This window comes from Centruroides sculpturatus, unplaced genomic scaffold (assembly GCF_000671375.1).
Source record: "Centruroides sculpturatus isolate CEXI.00-Female unplaced genomic scaffold, Cexi_2.0 scaffold353, whole genome shotgun sequence".
NCBI classification, from domain to species: Eukaryota; Metazoa; Arthropoda; class Arachnida; order Scorpiones; family Buthidae; genus Centruroides; species Centruroides sculpturatus.
Window position 1 is genome coordinate 605,460 of NW_019384573.1, and position 23,639 is coordinate 629,098.

The window sequence follows — 23,639 nt, forward strand, 5'->3', positions numbered from 1 at the left end:
GATTTTCGAAAAGATTTGTTCTCAAAGACATGTAGAAGCAAAATTAAAAAATAATCCTCTGTGCAAACTTCTTAATATTTTAAAAACTTACAATCATTTAACCAGCTCCATTCTTTAAATAGATCTGTAGCACTTGTAAATAAAGCAACAAAATGTTTTTTTGTTAAAAATTACAAAAATTTGCCACAAATTATCTATTTTGTTTACGAAATATAGCCATATATTTAACAAATGAAAATATAAAAGTAATAATATTTTTCTGCTTACGAATAGTTGACAGTATGTTCACTCTCTTTTACCGTTTTAATAATTAACTAGCCATTCATTTACATAAAATATACATAAATATACATCATTTTTATGACGATAAATATTTACTAAAGTAATTAATAAATAAAACAATTTAAATTAATTCCGAAATTAAATAAAACGCGTAACAACAATCTAATAGCGACTTAAAAACAATTGCGCGCATATAATTACGTTGCAATACACTCAGTTCACACTGGTCGCGCGGAATTGATCGCATCGCGAAACAAGCGCGACACGATGCGATGAAATCGATGAATATAAAATATATCAGTTTCATCGCACGTGGTTCTACGGCTGTCAAAAGGCGATCGCGACGCACCCTACAGGCAACTTATCGCTGGCGACAGGAGACAGAGAGACAATCGCTCGCTCCTATTTATTTTGTTGCCTGGAGATCGATTTGGCCAGATCAAAATGAAACACGATCCTTTTAATACGAAATTAGTTCAGGCGGTTAAAAAATATCCTTGTTTATATAATTATAAATTACCCGAATATTCTAGGAAAGACATAACCGATGTCGCATGGAGTAAAGTAGCGGAAGAAGTAAAAGAAACAGGTAAATTTATATTTATTTTTTAATTTATTTCTATTTTTCTTTATTTATTATTTATTTTTATACACAAAAATAAATTATTCATGTATTGTATAAAAATTGTCGAAAGTCTTTTGTCTCGTCGCCATTCTCGCCAATCTGTCGCGATCATCGTCACGTTTTATCTTTCATTTACCGTCCAGTATATATGTATAATTTTGTTTATTCTGCAGCAAAACAATTGTTCGTGTGTCACGGAAGGTGTTTTAATTATTAATTTCATAAAACAGCGCAAGAAAATATTGATAAAACGAATTTTCCGATAATCTTTTTGTTGGTATACGACGAATCGATTAACGTCTCCTGTAACGCCCCCTCTTGGACAGAAATCAATACTAATCTACTAGAACCTAATTCTGTACACGAATGAGATGTTCTACGAACGTGTATTGGAATGTTATTGGATTAAAATGTTTCTGTAGTATGTTTGATGCTAATAAATGTTTAAAGATTAAATTTTATATATATTTGTCAATTTTATTGTTTGCAACAAACATATAAGAGCTTCACTTAAAATCTAAACAAATTTACAAAGATTAAATTTTAAATAATTGCAATTTTTGTTTTGCTGTCAGAAAACAAAATTATAATGACATTCATTTACTATAGTAATAAAAAGGAAATTATAACAACAAACAATTCAATAACTTATTACACAGTTTACAAATAAAACTCGAAACTTATAATTCCGTTTGCGTATCTTTTTCAGTACCTCAGTGTAAAGAAAAATGGAAGAATTTAAGAACAGTTTTTGTTAGGAAACTCAGGCCATCATGCACGGGTACCGGAAGGATGACAAAACCTTATTACTTAAGTGAAATCATGCAATTCATTGTGCCTTATGTCAAATTGACTTCCAACGCGGATCATCCGAAAAACATTCCTTCACCACCGAAATCCGAAGAACAAACCGACGACGAAATTACTAACAACGAAGATGTAACGGAAGATGATATCGAGCAAGACAGTTCGTCATCCAAAGATCTCGAAATAGTTCAAGAAAATGCCCGAGAACCTTCGATACAAATGGAAAATCGAGGAATTAAACGTAAATCTCACATAAGTGATTACGACAAATCGTTCATCGAATTCGTGCAATCGCGAAAATGCAATAAAACAGACGTTAATCCGAGGAAAATGTTTCTTCTTAGTTTATTACCCGAAATCAACGAAATGACAGAAGCACAAATGAAAAAGTTCAAAAGAAAAGTTTTAGAACTGATAGACGAAATATCGTCGGACGATTGTACTCATATCTTATCGTGAATATATCGTGTAGTTCCTATCATGTCGATCTTGATGACATTTTTGTTAGATGCCAAATTTTATCTTTGTCATTACCTCATTTTATCGTTTAATTTAGTATCAAGGCCACATAATTGCATGGTTATAAAGTATTATGATCGTGCCCACGTTTTTTCAATCATTTGCTCAACAAGAATAGTGAGCATTGCTTAAATCGTGATATTTATTTCTTCACAAATGTTTAGTTTGTCATTTGTTTTTAATAAATTGATGCATAATAAATTAAAAATCTTCATAGAATTTTTAAGGAATCACAGTGATATGTTCATATGCAAAACAACTTACTACAGAAGGGGCGACGATTAATATATTTTAACTAACGGAAACAAGAAGCATAAATTGTCTGGTTAGGTGTCAGATTATATAGCACGATAATTAAATCATGCTACTGTATATAATCCTGCATAAACCGTAAAGAATAATGAAGCAGTTATTATGAGGTTTTCGGAACGATAACTCAACAGGGATAACCCACTTTTTTTCTTTGCCACCTTTCGGGGAATGCAGAGGTAGAACGCTTGATTGATTGGAACCTCGGTTAACGTTTTCACTCATTGCTGGTGTCAATTCTTCCAGCCCATCTGGGTGAATTACACCATTGAGCACTTGTAGTTGGTCGTGGAATTTCTCTGGTTTTCTTCAGTTTGTAACAACACCAAAATAGGGACTAGCTTCCCATTGAAAGTCCTCACGGGAGACATCTCCCCTCGGCTGATCATCCACGTGTCGCGTTGCTGTAAACAACTAATCCAATTGATTCTTCCACTAATTCCGGAAATCTTTGAAAATCTACACTGTTGCAACTGATATTGTAATAAAAACAATGTCTCGCATAATCCGATAATCATTATTCAGATAAATAGATAAAATCTAATAATAGAAGCGCAAAAGTTTATTATATTCTGCTGATATTCGCCATTGGACGACGCCATATTTAGATCTATTGCTACTCTTTCTTTTCGGCCAGAGTAAAGAGAGTACTCAGTGCAGTTTATTCTCAGCGACTCTATTAGAGTACTCTGTTGCTTTGCTCTGACTAGTCCAACATCAAGGAGAAGTGTGCTCGAGCAGCCGAATTCGCCATTAACGAATTCGATTCTCTGCTGCAGTTTCGCGTAACAGCTCGTATGCAAATGAAGGCAAAACGTCATAATAAGATGATGGTGGCTGACAACCTATACATCACAATTAAAATATATCCATATACCATACATATAAAATATCTAAGATCTTTGTTTAGAGAAAGTATAATATAAGGGACCATTCAAGTATTACGTCAGCAGTTTAAGGAGGAAGATTGATTTGCATCTGACGATGGGAGAAAGGATGACAATACTTTGGTAGCGTAAGATTGCACTTGTCGTTTTTCTCCCCAGTCATTACAAAATTATCTGAAAATAATTCCTGTGTATTTGTGAATGGTTTAAACTTTGACCTGGTGACAAGGGAAGGGATACCTTGATTCAATGACTAGTGATGATGGAGGGAGATTAAAATAGCAAATTTTTGCTGATGTAATATTTGAACGGTTCCTAATAGCAAATTAGTCTGCGGTCTGTGATAATTTAAGAATTATGTCATATTAGAAATATGAAGCATACAGCAGGACATACTGTACAGCACATAATAAACTATAATAAATTTTAAAAATTAAAAATCTTACTCGAAATAAAACATCTTTCGGCAATTAATTTCCATTTAAACGAACGTCATTCTTATCAAAAAAATGGGACTCCGTTTATCTCCCTAACAAATGCTTCAACGTTGCACTTTGCCCAGTAACTTCGTCGCCGCCATCTTGAAATTCCCTCTTTTTACGTCAACAAATACCACTTTCTGATTGGTGAGAATATTTTTCGCTAGCGAATAGGCACTAAACATGTAGGCAATTGATGAGGTGCTTTCGGTCCGACATGCAAATTGCAAAAAGAGAAAAAGTATTAGATTCTACATTGCATGTGTGATTTATGCTTTGTTATGTGCATGGTTATTCACTTTAAAGCTTCATTCATATCTACAGGCACGTAGCGTGGCCGGCACGTAACGTGGCAGACACGTCACAGACAATAGTTTTCACATCTACAACCCAGCATGCACAGACGCCTTCAGGCATAGTAGAGAGTGCACGCGCAAACCATGTTCCGAAAATTTTCGATAGAAGAACTAGCCGTGATGGCAATTTTACTAGAAGAAGAAGAATCAGGTTGTGTAGAAAAGCAACTAAAAAAAAGAAGGTTTGCTGTTCATCCCATGAATGTAAAACGAAAGAAAGAAGGAGAATTCTACACATTATTCAAGGAGCTTGTGGACGATGAGGAGAGATTTTTGAAATATTTTAGGATGAGTAAATATGAGTTCGAGACCATTGTAACTAAAATTAAACCAATGATAACTAAGCAAGACACAAAGTTCAAGGAGTCTTTATCGCCTAGAGAAAAAGTAGCCGTTTGTTTGAGGTAAGATCTTTATTGTAAATTTTACAAAATGTTACTAAGAGTACTTGCAACTACCCTTTTCTCGATTTTGGTNAATTTTTTTTTTTTTGAAAGAAAGTAATCCTTTCAAAAAAAACTCTTTATTCGATTAATTTTACAAGATTAAAAATAAATTATGTAAATAAATAACTTAGCTGAAAATAGAATTAAAAGGAAATAAGGAAAATAGAATGAAAATAAGATGTGACTCTTCATAAAAAAATAGCAAATGTAATTACCATTATCTGTTAGTTTTATCCTTTCATATTTCCTCTCCTTTGTTCCTATTACATAAACAAAAGAGGAGGAGGAAAGGCCATGTTGGAGATTCTCTTTATTCTTGCTACATAAACAACAGAAAATGAGATGAATCATGTTAGAATTAAATTACTATGCCTTCTATCATATAGCTTTATTCTAATTTTCTTTTAACCATTTTTCAAAACTACCCAAAAGTCTTAAAACAATAAATTCTCATTAACAAAAATGCTGTTTTCAACACATTTATTTCTGCTATAATATAATTAAATGCATTTAATTATAGTATAGCAGAAATGTATTGAATTCAATTAGAAAGAAGTGAAATCTAACATTATAAAACTCAAATGTATGGTTTTATTTCTACATTGATCGAGATTTTATTTTCATTATNGACGATAAATATTTACTAAAGTAATTAATAAATAAAACAATTTAAATTAATTCCGAAATTAAATAAAACGCGTAACAACAATCTAATAGCGACTTAAAAACAATTGCGCGCATATAATTACGTTGCAATACACTCAGTTCACACTGGTCGCGCGGAATTGATCGCATCGCGAAACAAGCGCGACACGATGCGATGAAATCGATGAATATAAAATATATCAGTTTCATCGCACGTGGTTCTACGGCTGTCAAAAGGCGATCGCGACGCACCCTACAGGCAACTTATCGCTGGCGACAGGAGACAGAGAGACAATCGCTCGCTCCTATTTATTTTGTTGCCTGGAGATCGATTTGGCCAGATCAAAATGAAACACGATCCTTTTAATACGAAATTAGTTCAGGCGGTTAAAAAATATCCTTGTTTATATAATTATAAATTACCCGAATATTCTAGGAAAGACATAACCGATGTCGCATGGAGTAAAGTAGCGGAAGAAGTAAAAGAAACAGGTAAATTTATATTTATTTTTTAATTTATTTCTATTTTTCTTTATTTATTATTTATTTTTATACACAAAAATAAATTATTCATGTATTGTATAAAAATTGTCGAAAGTCTTTTGTCTCGTCGCCATTCTCGCCAATCTGTCGCGATCATCGTCACGTTTTATCTTTCATTTACCGTCCAGTATATATGTATAATTTTGTTTATTCTGCAGCAAAACAATTGTTCGTGTGTCACGGAAGGTGTTTTAATTATTAATTTCATAAAACAGCGCAAGAAAATATTGATAAAACGAATTTTCCGATAATCTTTTTGTTGGTATACGACGAATCGATTAACGTCTCCTGTAACGCCCCCTCTTGGACAGAAATCAATACTAATCTACTAGAACCTAATTCTGTACACGAATGAGATGTTCTACGAACGTGTATTGGAATGTTATTGGATTAAAATGTTTCTGTAGTATGTTTGATGCTAATAAATGTTTAAAGATTAAATTTTATATATATTTGTCAATTTTATTGTTTGCAACAAACATATAAGAGCTTCACTTAAAATCTAAACAAATTTACAAAGATTAAATTTTAAATAATTGCAATTTTTGTTTTGCTGTCAGAAAACAAAATTATAATGACATTCATTTACTATAGTAATAAAAAGGAAATTATAACAACAAACAATTCAATAACTTATTACACAGTTTACAAATAAAACTCGAAACTTATAATTCCGTTTGCGTATCTTTTTCAGTACCTCAGTGTAAAGAAAAATGGAAGAATTTAAGAACAGTTTTTGTTAGGAAACTCAGGCCATCATGCACGGGTACCGGAAGGATGACAAAACCTTATTACTTAAGTGAAATCATGCAATTCATTGTGCCTTATGTCAAATTGACTTCCAACGCGGATCATCCGAAAAACATTCCTTCACCACCGAAATCCGAAGAACAAACCGATGACGAAATTACTAACAACGAAGATGTAACGGAAGATGATATCGAGCAAGACAGTTCGTCATCCAAAGATCTCGAAATAGTTCAAGAAAATGCCCGAGAACCTTCGATACAAATGGAAAATCGAGGAATTAAACGTAAATCTCACATAAGTGATTACGACAAATCGTTCATCGAATTCGTGCAATCGCGAAAATGCAATAAAACAGACGTTAATCCGAGGAAAATGTTTCTTCTTAGTTTATTACCCGAAATCAACGAAATGACAGAAGCACAAATGAAAAAGTTCAAAAGAAAAGTTTTAGAACTGATAGACGAAATATCGTCGGACGATTGTACTCATATCTTATCGTGAATATATCGTGTAGTTCCTATCATGTCGATCTTGATGACATTTTTGTTAGATGCCAAATTTTATCTTTGTCATTACCTCATTTTATCGTTTAATTTAGTATCAAGGCCACATAATTGCATGGTTATAAAGTATTATGATCGTGCCCACGTTTTTTCAATCATTTGCTCAACAAGAATAGTGAGCATTGCTTAAATCGTGATATTTATTTCTTCACAAATGTTTAGTTTGTCATTTGTTTTTAATAAATTGATGCATAATAAATTAAAAATCTTCATAGAATTTTTAAGGAATCACAGTGATATGTTCATATGCAAAACAACTTACTACAGAAGGGGCGACGATTAATATATTTTAACTAACGGAAACAAGAAGCATAAATTGTCTGGTTAGGTGTCAGATTATATAGCACGATAATTAAATCATGCTACTGTATATAATCCTGCATAAACCGTAAAGAATAATGAAGCAGTTATTATTAGGTTTTCGGAACGATAACTCAACAGGGATAACCCACTTTTTTTCTTTGCCACCTTTCGGGGAATGCAGAGGTAGAACGCTTGATTGATTGGAACCTCGGTTAACGTTTTCACTCATTGCTGGTGTCAATTCTTCCAGCCCATCTGGGTGAATTACACCATTGAGCACTTGTAGTTGGTCGTGGAATTTCTCTGGTTTTCTTCAGTTTGTAACAACACCAAAATAGGGACTAGCTTCCCATTGAAAGTCCTCACGGGAGACATCTCCCCTCGGCTGATCATCCACGTGTCGCGTTGCTGTAAACAACTAATCCAATTGATTCTTCCACTAATTCCGGAAATCTTTGAAAATCTACACTGTTGCAACTGATATTGTAATAAAAACAATGTCTCGCATAATCCGATAATCATTATTCAGATAAATAGATAAAATCTAATAATAGAAGCGCAAAAGTTTATTATATTCTGCTGATATTCGCCATTGGACGACGCCATATTTAGATCTATTGCTACTCTTTCTTTTCGGCCAGAGTAAAGAGAGTACTCAGTGCAGTTTATTCTCAGCGACTCTATTAGAGTACTCTGTTGCTTTGCTCTGACTAGTCCAACATCAAGGAGAAGTGTGCTCGAGCAGCCGAATTCGCCATTAACGAATTCGATTCTCTGCTGCAGTTTCGCGTAACAGCTCGTATGCAAATGAAGGCAAAACGTCATAATAAGATGATGGTGGCTGACAACCTATACATCACAATTAAAATATATCCATATACCATACATATAAAATATCTAAGATCTTTGTTTAGAGAAAGTATAATATAAGGGACCATTCAAGTATTACGTCAGCAGTTTAAGGAGGAAGATTGATTTGCATCTGACGATGGGAGAAAGGATGACAATACTTTGGTAGCGTAAGATTGCACTTGTCGTTTTTCTCCCCAGTCATTACAAAATTATCTGAAAATGATTCCTGTGTATTTGTGAATGGTTTAAACTTTGACCTGGTGACAAGGGAAGGGATACCTTGATTCAATGACTAGTGATGATGGAGGGAGATTAAAATAGCAAATTTTTGCTGATGTAATATTTGAACGGTTCCTAATAGCAAATTAGTCTGCGGTCTGTGATAATTTAAGAATTATGTCATATTAGAAATATGAAGCATACAGCAGGACATACTGTACAGCACATAATAAACTATAATAAATTTTAAAAATTAAAAATCTTACTCGAAATAAAACATCTTTCGGCAATTAATTTCCATTTAAACGAACGTCATTCTTATCAAAAAAATGGGACTCCGTTTATCTCCCTAACAAATGCTTCAACGTTGCACTTTGCCCAGTAACTTCGTCGCCGCCATCTTGAAATTCCCTCTTTTTACGTCAACAAATACCACTTTCTGATTGGTGAGAATATTTTTCGCTAGCGAATAGGCACTAAACATGTAGGCAATTGATGAGGTGCTTTCGGTCCGACATGCAAATTGCAAAAAGAGAAAAAGTATTAGATTCTACATTGCATGTGTGATTTATGCTTTGTTATGTGCATGGTTATTCACTTTAAAGCTTCATTCATATCTACAGGCACGTAGCGTGGCCGGCACGTAACGTGGCAGACACGTCACAGACAATAGTTTTCACATCTACAACCCAGCATGCACAGACGCCTTCAGGCATAGTAGGGAGTGCACGCGCGTACCATGTTCCGAAAATTTTCGATAGAAGAACTAGCCGTGATGGCAATTTTACTAGAAGAAGAAGAATCAGGTTGTGTAGAAAAGCAACTAAAAAAAAGAAGGTTTGCTGTTCATCCCATGAATGTAAAACGAAAGAAAGAAGGAGAATTCTACACATTATTCAAGGAACTTGTAGACGATGAGGAGAGATTTTTGAAATATTTTAGGATGAGTAAATATGAGTTCGAGACCATTGTGACTAAAATTAAACCAATGATAACTAAGCAAGACACAAAGTTCAAGGAGTCTTTATCGCCTAGAGAAAAAGTAGCCGTTTGTTTGAGGTAAGATCTTTATTGTAAATTTTACAAAATGTTACTAAGAGTACTTGCAACTACCCTTTTCTCCATTTTGGTACAAAATTTGGTTCAGGTAAACTTATTATAGATATAACAAAATTTGTTTTATTCTGGGACATATGTAGTAAAATAATGTTGTAATGAGTATTCAGGTGTTGTTTCTTGTATGTTGTCCTGTCGTCGTATTTCTGGTTCTTGGATATTGTTGACCCCTTGTAGTTCTGACTCATCATTAGAAATGTTGTTCCATTGTACTGATCCAGGTGAGGGCGAATGTGGTGATGGTGTGTTATAGAAATCGTTTCGTTGTTCTGGTATTTGCGTTTCATATGATGCAGGCGAACCTATATATTCAGAATGAGTACTTGAATCTCTACCTAGAATGTCTAGCTCCATTTCTGATATCACTCTAAATACTTTAGCTTTTGCTATTGCTCTATTTCGAGGAGGGAAAGACGGAACTGTGGTAGCGATACTATCAAAAAATTGCTGAATGTCATTGGTCTTCGCTTTATTTTCTAATATAAATTTCATTAGCGTGTTTGAAGGAGTCTCACTGGAAATAGGTCGCGAAATTATTTTTTTGCGAATTTTTGTCCTGTTTTGCACTGGCGCACAGTTTTGTGAAGGTCCTGAAATTGAATGCTTCTTTTTAGAGGTAGATGGCTGGGTCACAGTTGCTTCGGTAATATTTGGCCGTTTTGGAGGTGAAATGGAGTGTGCTATTATAGCTTCAGGAGAAGATGACCTTGCTTGATTATCTTCATCAGAACAATTTTCTTCAGCATCACTATTTTTGTCTGTATGGTTAGCTGGAACATTGCCAATAGTGGGTCTTTCCTTGAAATACGGCAACAGAAAAGACATCTCGTCTTCATATTTCCATTTTTTCCTAGATACACTAGCTTGTCCACTTTTAGTTTCTTTTCGCTTTTTTATGGCACGTCGGAATGCATCGCGTAGTAAAGCCCATGTTTTCTTGCAGTCGCAATCTGAAACAAAAATTTACTTGTTTAATTTTATTGCAGATTTTTGGCAACCGGAGACTCCTACCTAACTATAGCGTACAGTTATCGACTTGGTGTGAGCACTGTGCATAATATAATTGTAGAAGTATGTACTGCTATCATAAAAGAAATGACAGAAGAATGCATGCCAACACCTACCAAAAAAAATGGTTAAAGATATCAGAGGAATTTTGGCACGTATGGAACTTTCCCAATTGCCTTGGTGCCATCGATGGCAAACACGTCGTCATAACGGCTCCAGCTAACAGTGGATCTCTTTATTTTAACTATAAAAAACTTTTTCAATTGTACTGATGGCAATCGTTGATGCCAATTATAAATTTATATGTGTGGATATAGGTGCGTATGGCAAAAATAGTGACGGGGGAATATTCTCTAATTCAATCATCGGAAAAGCTTTACCGGCAGATACTTTAAATGTACCAGAAGAAAAATATCTACCTGGCACTGAAATACTAATGCCGCATGTCATTATAGGAGATGAAGCGTTTCCTCTAAAAACATATTTAATGCGACCTTACCCACAGCCGCAAACACATGTGCAGTGCAAAAGAAATTTCAATGACAGATTGTCACGTGCAAGAAAGGTGGTAGAAAATACTTTTGGACAATTGGCACAAATGTTTCGTTTATACAATAGAAGAATCCAACTCAAACCCGAAAATGCAGACAAAGTAATTATGACTACATGTATTCTGCTCAACTTTATAAAATATAACAACGCCCATGCCAGAGAAAATACAGCAGTTAGTAATTTGAAAGGCTTACCAAGACAAGGCGGAAGTAGTCAATCTACCGCTTTTGATGTCAGAAACAAACTTGCTCTGTTTTTTGATTCACCTGCAGGAGCAATGTAAACAATAATAATGTTTTTTCTTAAATACATTTCTATTTACCTTTTACTTGAAGTTTTTTTGCTATTTCTTTCCACGCGTCATCTTTTCGTTGATTGTCACTGTACCTGCGATCACTTAAATCATAAAGAAATGTATATTCCCGAACTAATTCAATTAATTTCTCTTGATTCATCATTTTAAACAAGCAATGTCTGTGCGTGTCGACGATGGCGTTCATACTAACCGCGCCGACTCCCACAGACATGTACAGACACGCGCCGGCACAGACAAAACATTCTCGCAGACAATGCCGGCCGGTGCCGGCCCGTGTCTGTGCGGACACGATCCGCTCACGCGCGGTATATGTAAATACGCCCATAGAAAATGTATGTAATAATATTTTTATGTCTGTGCTGTTACGTGTCTGCCACGTACGGTGTCTGTAGATATGAATGAAGCTTTATATTGCATAGGTCAGCATTTCTGAAACTGTAGGTCGCGTTAAAATTTTAATGGGTGGCGAAATGATCCTCCGTAGAAATACTTCTATTATTGAAATATTCTCTAAGAACTAGGTACAATAGATGCATCTGTTAAGTACTGAAAACTTTGATGCATTATGGCTAAGTCCTATTCACAAGTAGGACCTTGCTCTATTATGTGACATTCACAGTTTTTCATATTTTTTTCTTCTCCTTTAAGAATTTGAATTACTAAATCGATTTTCTAGACCTTACAATTAAAATTTTCCTCAGACACAAGGCTCAGTCTCAGCTTTTTTCTTCCTCTGCCAGCCCTAATCATGGACAACCTTATTGTGTTTTGCAACAGCAAGCATGATTAATTAAAGATATGGTTCATTTCCTCATTTCTACTTGACAATTTGGTATTTTGTATAATTCAAGGGGGGAACTTGTATAAGATAACTAAAAGTTATCTTATATAAGTTTATTATTGTAAACAGAAATATGATTCATATTCTCAGCATATTGATGAAAATTTAAAATTATAATTCAAGAAATATTTTCCAAATCTAATACTTATTTTTCAAAGTATTAACAGAGATGAAATATATTCATTTTTTTCAAAATATTTATTAAAAAAATGAAAGTCAAACAAATTGGAATAAAAACTTTTATTTTACAAATCACAATTTCAAATACATTTCATATAATATATGGACAAAGTTGAAGACGGTATCGAAAGAACAGATCTGTCTAAAACTTTCCAAAAATATTTGGAACTTTCACATTTTTCCAAGTGAATTCAAATGATAACCTGGTCATAATAATTAGAATTAGCCAAACTGACTTAACGCAAAAACAATATAAGAAACTTATATATCGGGGAAGTTATTCCAAAAAATACTTTATACAAAATATGATAATGTCAAAATACAGGGTGTCCCAAAAGTCTCCACACAGTGACACAAATTAAGCCACCAGTGGATGAATAAATAAAACCATTGAATACTGGTAGTTGGTCATTGGTTCGTGTGTGATCAATAGGCTGGCCACCATGCAGTGTTCTGGGTTTTCTTCATATGTCTAACATCTAAACAGAATCCAGTTTCCACATAGGAAGTCCTGCTAGAAGTTACCATGGTAGATCACCCATGTGTTCCATTGCCTTACTCAGTCAATCCACTGACAAATCTTAATGCTGACGTTTTAATGTTTTGTGAATAAAGTTACATTTTACCTTTGTATGTATGGAAACTTTTGAGACACCCTGTATATTACCAGTCAAATACATAGATATCTCGCAAAACATTTTAGATGCAATGACGATGACAATAAACACTTTTTAGTAAAAATAACATTTATGAATATCAAATTACAATAATTTCTTTTGCATAGTTATGTTAAAAATATCAAAAATTATTCATTTTACCAAATTATATAGACTCTGGAGAATTTTGGACCTGACTGAGAATTTGAGCACGACAGGGACAATGATTTATGCAATATTCTATGCGGTTAGCATAAAAAATGTGACGATTTGGCACTACAGTTGAACAATGAATACAAAAAATGAATAGTAAATTAGAATTAGACAGACAATTTCATTTTTACAGAATTTTCAGTCTTGTATCAAAACTTAAGATCTGTAGCTAAATCTATGAAAACATCAAATTCATTTTATATTTTCCAGAAAAATAATTAATTAAAACATGCTTATGTTAATTAAAATCTCATTCTTGATTAATATAGTACATGTAAAATAATTCTATAAAACATTTAATATCCACTTAAATAGAGAAGAAACTAACATTTGATGTTAACTGTTGATTTAATCAAGTTTATTTGATTTTAAAAATAAAACTTTTCCTTAATTTATGAGATAGAATATCTCAAAATTGTAAAATTGAAATTATATACAGCAACATGTAAGAAGATATCCATTCTTTAAATCTTAACTTGGCACATTCTACTATTTATGACTATGGACTATATTAAGTGTTAAAGTTATCTGGACTTTGAATTATGCAAGAATCTATCCAAAAACTATCATGCAAAAGTTTTATTGTGCATATTCAGGAGTCTCCAATGTATTTACAAGTTTCACTCCTAAAAACAAATTGATTCACTCAATATAAATAATATAGTTCTGAATTGGATGCTTGCTAACTTCTTGATCTATTAAAATTTGTCATTAATTTGAATGTTTGATAAATTCAGAATTTTTTAAACATGCTAATACATGAAATGATTGAAAGCAATCCACTTAATTACAGAATTAAATTTAAAAAATAATTTTATTTGTAATTTGAATCTAAAGTAATCTACTTCAAATATATATAAAATAAAGACTTTAAAATTTAATGTTAAAAAGTTTGAGGGCCTGAACCCTTGAGAACAGTAGCTCTGGGCCCTTCATAGCAGTAAGCTGGTGCCTACTACTCTGAAGGGCCCAAGATCAAATTAGTTGGGCAAGCAACCAAAAAATTTTTCATTGGTGGTCCTTCAAGGATATGCCAGGTCCCGTCTCTCACCACCTGGCCATTCCCACTGTGTGCCTGGCCAAATCCACAATTAAAATGGAAAAAAAAAGGCCCTCTTAAGTGCCAAAAAAAAAATATATAAAATAAAGATATATACAAAGTTGCAAAAACAATAATGGTGTACTACCACAGTTCACTCTTGTGTTACAATGGAACAGAGACAACTGAATACACTGAAAAGCAACAACACTACACTAGTTCACACTATAATCAGTGTTGCTGAACCATTGTCTCGCTGCACCAGAAGTGACACAAAGCACAACTCACGAAACCTATGACACAAAGCGTGCTATTTTCAAACTCTCACAAATTATTTTCAATATTTTGCATTAAAATCTCGCGACCCCAAGATTTCGCTAATCGATCCCAAATGGGGTCGCAACCCATAGTTTAAGAAGCCCTGATCTACAGAACAGTCCAATATTCAATCAATCATGTCAACTTTACCAAGTGGTTACTGAGGTGTATGGTATTTATAAATGATGCTAACAGTGAAGTATAGTAAACATCTACCTAATATTATTATTGAATACAAAATTAATTTGCCATTATTTAAATTGAAACTTAAATAATAAAGCATCCAAATACTTCTTTCTTCAAATAAACAAAACAAATTAACATTTTATTATAAAACAACAACAAACAAAAGAATGCTAGCAATACTTAAATGCCTTTTACTGCTTCCAAATAATTTTGATAATTTTTAAGTAAATGCTAATTTAGACTGTTAACAAACTATCAAAAACTATATGCATTGGATAGCCAGATGACTATGATGATTAAGGAGCCAGCCTAATGCTCTGGGGACCAATGGTAGAATCTGGCAGTCAATAAACCCCAGGAATTTTTTGGGAGATGGTCTGTCCCAGATATGCTGATTCTCACTCTTATCTCTCAGCTGTTGGCCTCACCAAAGCCATAATGAACATGGGAAAAAAAACCCTCTTAGTATAGCACCCATAAGTCAGAAGGAGTCAAATTTTTGGAATCTTGTAATGAGAAATTATCATCTTGGATAAAATAATACTATTTATGAATATATAGTTTGCATGTAATACTTAGTTTAATTTATAAAAGTCAACTATATATGCATAAAATATATTAATTAATATCCACTTGTACATTTTTATTTTACTATAGATTTATTAAAATGTTCAGTTTAAAATAAAATAATACAGGCATCCCTTGTCAACTGTGAGGATTACATTCCAGAAAAATGGCACAAGTCAGTACAATGACAGTGGTCAAAACAGAGGCTCTATGGGTGATGACAGGTTGGGAGAACAACAATGATGACACTGAATATATATTATAAAATAATAAATTTAATTTTACATCAACAATAAAGCAATACAACAAAAATTTCTGTAAACCATACTAAACGAAAAAAGATTACAATTCATTAATAATAATAAAAGCAAAGCATTACATAATAATATACTATTACAAATATGCTTTGTAATACGGAATAATCAACAGTGTTATAGGGGGGTCGACTTGTACTTTCATTAGGCATTTCTTGAAGACTAGATGGCCAAGGCAATTAAGACATCAGCCTATCACTCTGGGGACCAGAGATCAAATCCAGACAAACAACTTTTTAAGAATTTTTCATGAGCAACCTGTTCTGGATATGTTTGACTCAATCCCTCACTACCCAGACATCCAACTTCATACTTGCCAACCTTAGATTATAAACGAGGCTGACTTGATAGCTAGGAAAGGCTGATTTTGGAATGCAAAGGTTGAGAAATGTAACACAATTTCGACAAAACTTTTGGCACTTTTAAGCATTTATTTAATCTTCATTTTATTTATCACAATAATAGGTTTAATGTGATAAAATATTGGCTTTTCCTACTAAATAGACTATCAGTAGTAAAAAAAGTAGAACACAGAGTAATAGAACTATACATAATTAGTATTATATAAAAACTTCAGACACAGCTATAATTTAACAAACAGGGCATGAAACAACCAATTAAAGACACCAGATTTAGTGCCAAAAGCACTGAATTGGCAACACTGGGTATTTTTTAGGTTTATTTTTACTTCTTCTGCCCTGTGGGCACTAACAGGGCTTTTTTATCGAGCCTATCATGAATTCAGCCAGACTTACAATTGGATGTCCAGATGGTGAGGCATGGAGTTTGACATATCTGAAACGTATCACTCCCCAAAAAATTTCTGGAATTTTTCAACTCATCCACATTCATTCCTGGGTTTCCCAGAACAGTAGGTTCACACCTTAACCACTCAGCCATCCAATCATCATCAACACTAGGTATACTACAGCTGGCATTGAGAGAAAACAAATTGCTGCAAATATTTCAGATTAGTTTTCTCTTATCAAAGAGCAGACAATCTCATATATCTACCATGTTTCAAGACAAATTTTTGTGTATAATAATTTTTCACAATTTAATCAGAAATTTAAAGCATCTATTGAAATTTTCATATGTGTATGACAATATTTAACTCAAAGAAAATCTTAGAGAGTGGACTATTTCTAAAAAAACCTACTTTACAAGTGTAAAAACCACTATACAAGCGAACTTGAAATTTTTAGCATTGGTCATAAATCCATGATTGTGAAAACAATACATTAAAGGTTCTATGTTATCTCAAGATGATGGAGAATTTCTAGGTTGACACTACATTGAAAGGCAGATTCACAGCCTGGAAAACAGATGGTTGCAAATATGCCACTGTGGGTCTGGTTGAACCCATGGTGTGTACAGGGGAAAACGTTACTATCCACACAGCAGAAAACATAAAAAATAAACTCATTTCTTAATAAAAACTGTTATTTTAAAGATGTGGTTGATAAAGGATGCCTGTATATTAATTTTTAAGTATATGATCATATATTTTTCACTCAATAGCAATATTTTTTTTAATAATTTCAACATTAGTAATGAAATAAAAATTGGTAAAATGTAATATATCAATATTATAGAGTCTTGAGTTAATGCAGGAAGGAGATTTTTGAAACAAATCAAGAAAGTTAAATAATGCTATACTGAGATCTATATTGTATGTAAAATTATAGAGAGATTATATTTAAACTAATTCTATTATGGACAGTTTAACTATGGTATATACAACCTTTATCAATAACAGTCTATCTATTAAAATACAATCTAAACTACTCTATAAAATATTATAGATTTAATTTATGAAACCAATCAAACAAAGGATGTATTAAATTATATATAGATATATATGATAAATATAGAAATATACAATATATCAAAGATAAATATATAAGTACTTCAATAAACTTTGAGGAAGAAAACTCCAGATAATATTATCACAGAATTAAATATAATTGTATTTAACATTTCATTAATACCTCAACTTTATTAACAGAAACATCCAAAAATTGTAATTAAAAATATATATATATTTATCATTATCAATATAAATATTTGATTTATTAATAAAATGTAATTTTGATTTTATTCTTTTTTTAATTAGTCATTTCTATACTCAAACTGAGTAAAGAAGACATTTTTGAGATTAATTTAAGGGATTAATTTGGCTGTTATAAGTGAAATGTTGGTAACGATTAAATATTGGAAAAGCAAAATTAATGAATTGCCAATTAGTATATAATGAAAATTACTTATTCAAACAATTTTGAGATATTTATAAACATTAAAGTTCCTAAATATTTCTAATTTTTCTCTTATGTTTATCATCTCTATTTAAATAAAGATCATACTGCATTTATCTATTGAATATTATGGTACACAATCAACAGCTTCAAATTAAAAACAAATTTACCAGACAGAAAAATATTTACAAAATATTATGTTGAAATTCAATTTTCTTCTTTTATATTTTAAAAATCTTCTGCTTCTTATTTTAAATATTGTATAAAATTTTAAAAAATATAAAAATTTTTTTGATTTAAAATACTCAGACACAATCAACTTTGAGGAACAAGACATTGCAACTGCTAAAAATTCACAAATAAAGAAATTTATTTAACCTTCAAAACTTTTTCCATATGCATTTTGCCTTTAGTAAAGGCCTCATCAGTGGAATTCGTTCTGTACTAAAAGCAAAATGCATATGGAAAAAGTTTTGAAGGTTAAATAAATTTCTTTATTTGTGAATTTTTAGCAGTTGCAATGACTTGTTCCTCAAAGTTGGTTGTGTCTAAGTATTTTAACTTGAAGAAATTTTTATACTTTTATATTTAAAAAATTTTTCTTCTATACCAAATTTTATATAAAAAAGTAACCAACTCCATTTGAAAATTTTTAATTACTGAAAATATTACGTAAACGCTTGACAGTCTTTAATAAATGTCTTTCTGAATAGAATCAAATTACTCATCATATGCAAACATTTGGAACTTGGAAAAAATCAGAAAACCTAATAAGATGCAAATAAAAAATTTTTTAAAATTTCATTTAATTCAATTACAATATTCAGCAATTTTTATTTACTTTCCTAATGGAAAGTAAGTATTGAATATATTAAAATCTACAAAGATCTAACTAATCCACCTATGATTAGTGTTTACTCTATCAAACAAATAATTCATATTCATTACTTTTTCACTACTCAGAAGTAAAGAAACTAACAATTAACTAGTTTCTTTGCTCAACATAACAAAAAAAAACATGATTTATCTTAAAACGGCTATTTTCATCAATTACGTTTGTGTGTAATTTTTATAGACTTAAAAGTTCTGTGTAGACATCAATAATGCATACTACTTATTGAGAAACACTACTTCTGAAAGTAAATTTAATATATTATGTAAATATTTTTCTGTCATATTCAAATTCTGTTGTTATTGTTTGGACTGATATGAATAATTCAATTAGAATTTTAAACACAATATTTGCTACATAATAAATTAAAATAATGTTTTTGTCAATATTATTCTACTATTAATATGTTATACCAACATTTCACCATGTTAAGAATACTCTCAGTGCTCATTACTATAATGAGTATATAAATTTGTTAATTGTAACAAAATTTTTAATTATTATAATTTTTTTTTACCTTCATTTTATAAATGATCACAACAAGAATACAATTATATATCAAACTTAATGTTATCTTAACAAGTTAACAAAAGTGACATGTCATCACTGACTTCCTTCAACTAAACTGCTGTTTTCTGAAGAGTCTATTTTTGGGCAAATCAGATGCACCCAAATCCACCTCATTAACATTATGAGAAGAGGAATAGCACATATTAGGCAGATAAAGGCAACAACATACGAAACAATCTTTATTCCTGTCTCGGCACCATGCTTGTTTGGAAAATACGTGCAATCTTCAGATGCTGTAATTAAAAAATGGTAATAAAATGGTAATAAATTTAATTAATTAGAAATTTATAATAAAATTGAATTTTCTTTAATGTTAAAATCACTTTACATTTAATTTTAAAATAATTATTATAAGATTTGATATATTTTTTTTTATTGACTTGTCCTGTAAATGTTTTAAACAAAATGATAAAATATTTTATTTATAATTATATTTATTTATCTCTTTATCTGTTTCATTACATCATTTAACAAAAAATGATAAGTAAATATATTTTTATATATTTGTATAGAAATATAGAAATTTTTAACTCTTACTCTTAAAGATGGTTAGAAAAATTCTAGTTAATTCATCAAGTGCTCAAATTTAATTAAAACAACATAATACTTGTTCAAGAATCTTTGCCATAATAAAAAAAAATAATACTTTCCTTTATAGTCTATCATGAATATATACAATATCTATTAAAATGATATTACATGACACACACTAAACAGAATAGAATATTAAAAGCTGCAACCAATTGTTATTCAATTAAGCAATTATCCCAATTGTACTGGTGACATCTGTATCAATTTTCATATTGAATGATTATACTGTAATGTATTGAACTGTCAATACTGTTATATTTAATTATTTTAGTATGTCAAAAATGAGACAAATCATGAGGATGGTTTTTTCCAAGTTCCGATGATCCATAAAACAAAGACAAAAGTAAATAACAAAATGAACTTATTACCAAAAGTTAGGTACAAACATGGTTACTTTTCAACATAATCACCATGAAGATTGAGGAATTTGTCATATCTGTGGATGAGCTTTTCCATCCCCTTGTCATAGAATGTTGCTGCCAGTGAATTTAGATGGCCTTAACAATGTTGTTCTGAAGATCATCATTAGTCTCAAACCTCTGCCCTGCTAGCCACATTTTCAGTTCAGGAAAGAGGTTGAATTCTGAAAGGTGGAAGTCTTAACCACCTTTAAACTCCCAGCATATATCCCCGATTTAATGCCAAGTGACTTCCACCTCTTTCCTGAACAGGAAAAATGACTAGGAGGGCAGAGGTTCAAGACTAATGACGATCTTCAAAACAATGTTAGAGACCATCTTGAGTTATTGGCAGCAACATTCTATGACAAGGGGATGAAAAAGCTCATTCACAGATATGACAAATGCCTCAATCTTCACAGTGATTATGTCGAAAAGTAACTATGTTTGTACCTAACTTTTCGTAATAAATGCATTTTGTTATTTACACTTGTCTTTTTTTATGGACCATCAGAGCTTGAAAAAAAAAACAGTCTATGTATATGTAAAAAATTAGATATTAATATAAAATAATTTAAAGTATTAGTGTTTGCATAAATTTAGATATATAAAAACTCACATTTTACATTAAAAGATAAATTTTGTAAACAAAGATGTGACAAAGAGCACTCAAGGCAATTTAACTGAATAATTACTTAAAGAACATAGTGTTAGTTATATAATTTTGATATTTCTGAATTTAATAAAAATATATAAATGGTATATTTATTGTCTGAAAGAAAAGAAAAAATATATTATTAATTTTTTCAAAATTTCACCTGCACAACTATAGAACAAAACAATAATGAACAATTGACTTATTAGCTGTACTTGTTAAATAATTGTTAAAGTATCAATACAAAATAATAATTTCAATATCTGTAATAGAAATTTATGCTTCTTTATTTGCAAAGCTAATCATATAAAGTTTAAAATATGGATACTGTTACACAAAGATCATTTATAACTAAGTATTTACTCACTCCAACAATTTCAAAACAGCTCCTTTTTGAGAATGTTTCTTTAATGCAGTCATATAAATTAAATTTCAAATCTACTAGAAAGATAAATGGAAGAATTTTATACAATAATAATGTTACCTAAGTAAAATCAAGTGAATTTATTTTCTCTGATTACAAAAATAAAGATTCACTAATAAACAAACATTGGTTTCTTTCATATTTCAATATGTTAAACATTACAAAGATTTCCCCTATTATAATAAATACAAAATTTCATTACAGAGGGGTGAGAGATCAGTTTGCAATTTATTAATGTATGATAGCATGTCAACATCCATTAAAAAGTTTGTACAGAAATTATTGATAAAAGTATAAGAAATATTTTGGAATATTTTGAATTTACTAATGTGAGATTAGCCGGATATACTAATCCGTTAGGAAGTTAGTATCACTTAATCGGTGCTAGTTCATGAAACTAGTTCTCTAGGTTTCGGATCTTGTGATCCGATCCTATGTCAAGATTTTTGACCGGGAGGGCTTTTGTACTAGATCCAAATTAGAGGATTCGAATCTAAGTCAGGATGCTGACACCAGTTAATCACATTTATATTTCACGGATTAACATGCGAGTAGGGATCTGATTCAGGAAACAATCCAGAGACATGTCTTAAACAGTAAAGTAGTAAAATTTAATAAATCTAAAAATAACAATATTCTACAAAAAGGGAATTTGATAAACAATCAAATCAAACGATCAAGACGATGAATAGATTACTCGGACGCGTCAAGAGAGAAAGGTATTCTTAACCTATACATTTACGAGAGAGAGAGCTCACAATTTCTTAAATAACATACAACCTGTTAAAGGAGCTTTGTCGTCTTCTTATCGGTGAAGGTCCTTCATTTATGAAGTTCTCATTCTCCTATTCATGGAGAAGGTATTGTTATTCCCAACATCTAATATGTCTCATATGTTCTGTATGAATATTAACTCAGTAGCATTCGACTATGGCCGTTGGTCTTATGGAGCCTGCATGGATTTTGTCTCCCTCATCTGGGATCTGTTGACGAACTCCTAAGGGCGTTGGCCTTCGAGAGCAAATGAGTGGAGTCCTGTCGCTTTCAGATCTATCGACGAACTCCCCGAATTTGGCTGAACTTTGCATATATCTTCGGATTTACGACCAATTATCATTCGAGGCTTCATCCACATGAACAGATGGGAAGGGGAAAGAAATGAGGGGTAGACAGTTCCCATCGTAGTGAGATTTTTAACGGATAAGGGAAAAACAGAGGATGCTCATACTTCCGTCAAAGGAAGTGACTCTCTCCTAGCTGTTTTCCCACACTAGAAAAACGTTATTTTCCCATCAAAAGGAAAGAATATTTTTCTGTAAAGATTTTTACTTTCCTTTTAAATTATTATTTTAGACCCAGGGCTATTCGGATCTCACACTAATATAAATTTAAAATTTAAGATTAACCAGCCATTTAATTACATGAAAATTAAAAATAAACTATATACAGAAAAAAATAAATGTTTTTAACATTATTGATAAACAATTGTGCACTATTATCTCATCAGAAATATGAAAGATTTAATCCTAACAAACTTTTCTAATATGCCAAAAACTAATTAAAGATATTTAAAGGATATTTTAATGTTATAAGTTTAGTGCAATATGACATCTGTAATATCAAATTTTTGATATAGTTTCTCTGACATTCAATGGGTACGTTCGTAAAGTCGAATAAGTTAAACGAGAATGACGTCATCGTTATTCTTATTTCGTTAGACTTTTCAAATGATTCGTTTATAACTAAATGGCTGTTTCTAAAATCGAAGATATGAATGTTGCTAATACAGCCTTATCCAAAATATTTTTCTTAGATTGTTTCAGATGGACAGTTACTTCAATCATTTCACCTTTTAATTGACAATTTACTCACTCGATTTAGAAACATTGATATTGTCAGGTGCAATTTTCTTAACGAATAAACTAACTCTTTCCTTTGTGAACTTCATTAGAGTTTCGTTCTA

General features: G+C 31.6%; 3 protein-coding genes, 1 long non-coding RNA gene and 1 pseudogene across 4 annotated transcripts in view; 3 read left to right on the top strand and 2 right to left on the bottom strand.

The window, feature by feature from the left end:
• LOC111624248 overlaps nucleotides 1–4,158 on the bottom strand; it is a 69,428-nt gene extending 65,270 nt beyond the window's left edge. Inside the window, exon 1 of the long non-coding RNA XR_002756542.1 lies at nucleotides 3,876–4,158. This is a non-coding gene — a long non-coding RNA (uncharacterized LOC111624248). The remainder of the gene's footprint in view (nucleotides 1–3,875) is intronic.
• Nucleotides 491–2,416, top strand: LOC111624247. Its single transcript, XM_023367060.1, has 2 exons — nucleotides 491–871; nucleotides 1,617–2,416. Exons 1-2 carry the CDS (start codon nucleotides 727–729, stop codon nucleotides 2,171–2,173), a joined length of 702 nt encoding a protein of 233 aa, XP_023222828.1. The 5' UTR covers nucleotides 491–726; the 3' UTR covers nucleotides 2,174–2,416.
• A 1,308-nt stretch (nucleotides 4,159–5,466) lies between the features above and the next one.
• LOC111624252 lies at nucleotides 5,467–7,392 on the top strand. Its single transcript, XM_023367064.1, has 2 exons — nucleotides 5,467–5,847; nucleotides 6,593–7,392. Exons 1-2 carry the CDS (start codon nucleotides 5,703–5,705, stop codon nucleotides 7,147–7,149), a joined length of 702 nt encoding a protein of 233 aa, XP_023222832.1. The 5' UTR covers nucleotides 5,467–5,702; the 3' UTR covers nucleotides 7,150–7,392.
• A 1,735-nt stretch (nucleotides 7,393–9,127) lies between these two features.
• On the top strand, nucleotides 9,128–12,238 carry LOC111624249 (annotated as a pseudogene).
• Nucleotides 12,239–18,689: 6,451 nt separating this feature from the next.
• Nucleotides 18,690–23,639, bottom strand: part of LOC111624250 (beta-secretase 1-like) — a 40,985-nt gene continuing 36,035 nt past the window's right edge. Inside the window, exon 11 of the mRNA XM_023367062.1 lies at nucleotides 18,690–19,841. Coding sequence (XP_023222830.1) covers nucleotides 19,642–19,841 — 200 coding nt within the window. The 3' untranslated portion in view covers nucleotides 18,690–19,641. The remainder of the gene's footprint in view (nucleotides 19,842–23,639) is intronic.

Bases quoted from the DNA above. Each gene is read 5' to 3' on its own strand.
- LOC111624252 (XM_023367064.1), top strand. From the start codon at position 5,703: ATGAAACACGATCCTTTTAATACGAAATTAGTTCAGGCGGTTAAAAAA. The intron at 5,848-6,592 runs GTAAATTTATAT...TATCTTTTTCAG, and splicing joins GGAAGAAGTAAAAGAAACAG to TACCTCAGTGTAAAGAAAAA.
- LOC111624247 (XM_023367060.1), top strand. From the start codon at position 727: ATGAAACACGATCCTTTTAATACGAAATTAGTTCAGGCGGTTAAAAAA. The intron at 872-1,616 runs GTAAATTTATAT...TATCTTTTTCAG, and splicing joins GGAAGAAGTAAAAGAAACAG to TACCTCAGTGTAAAGAAAAA.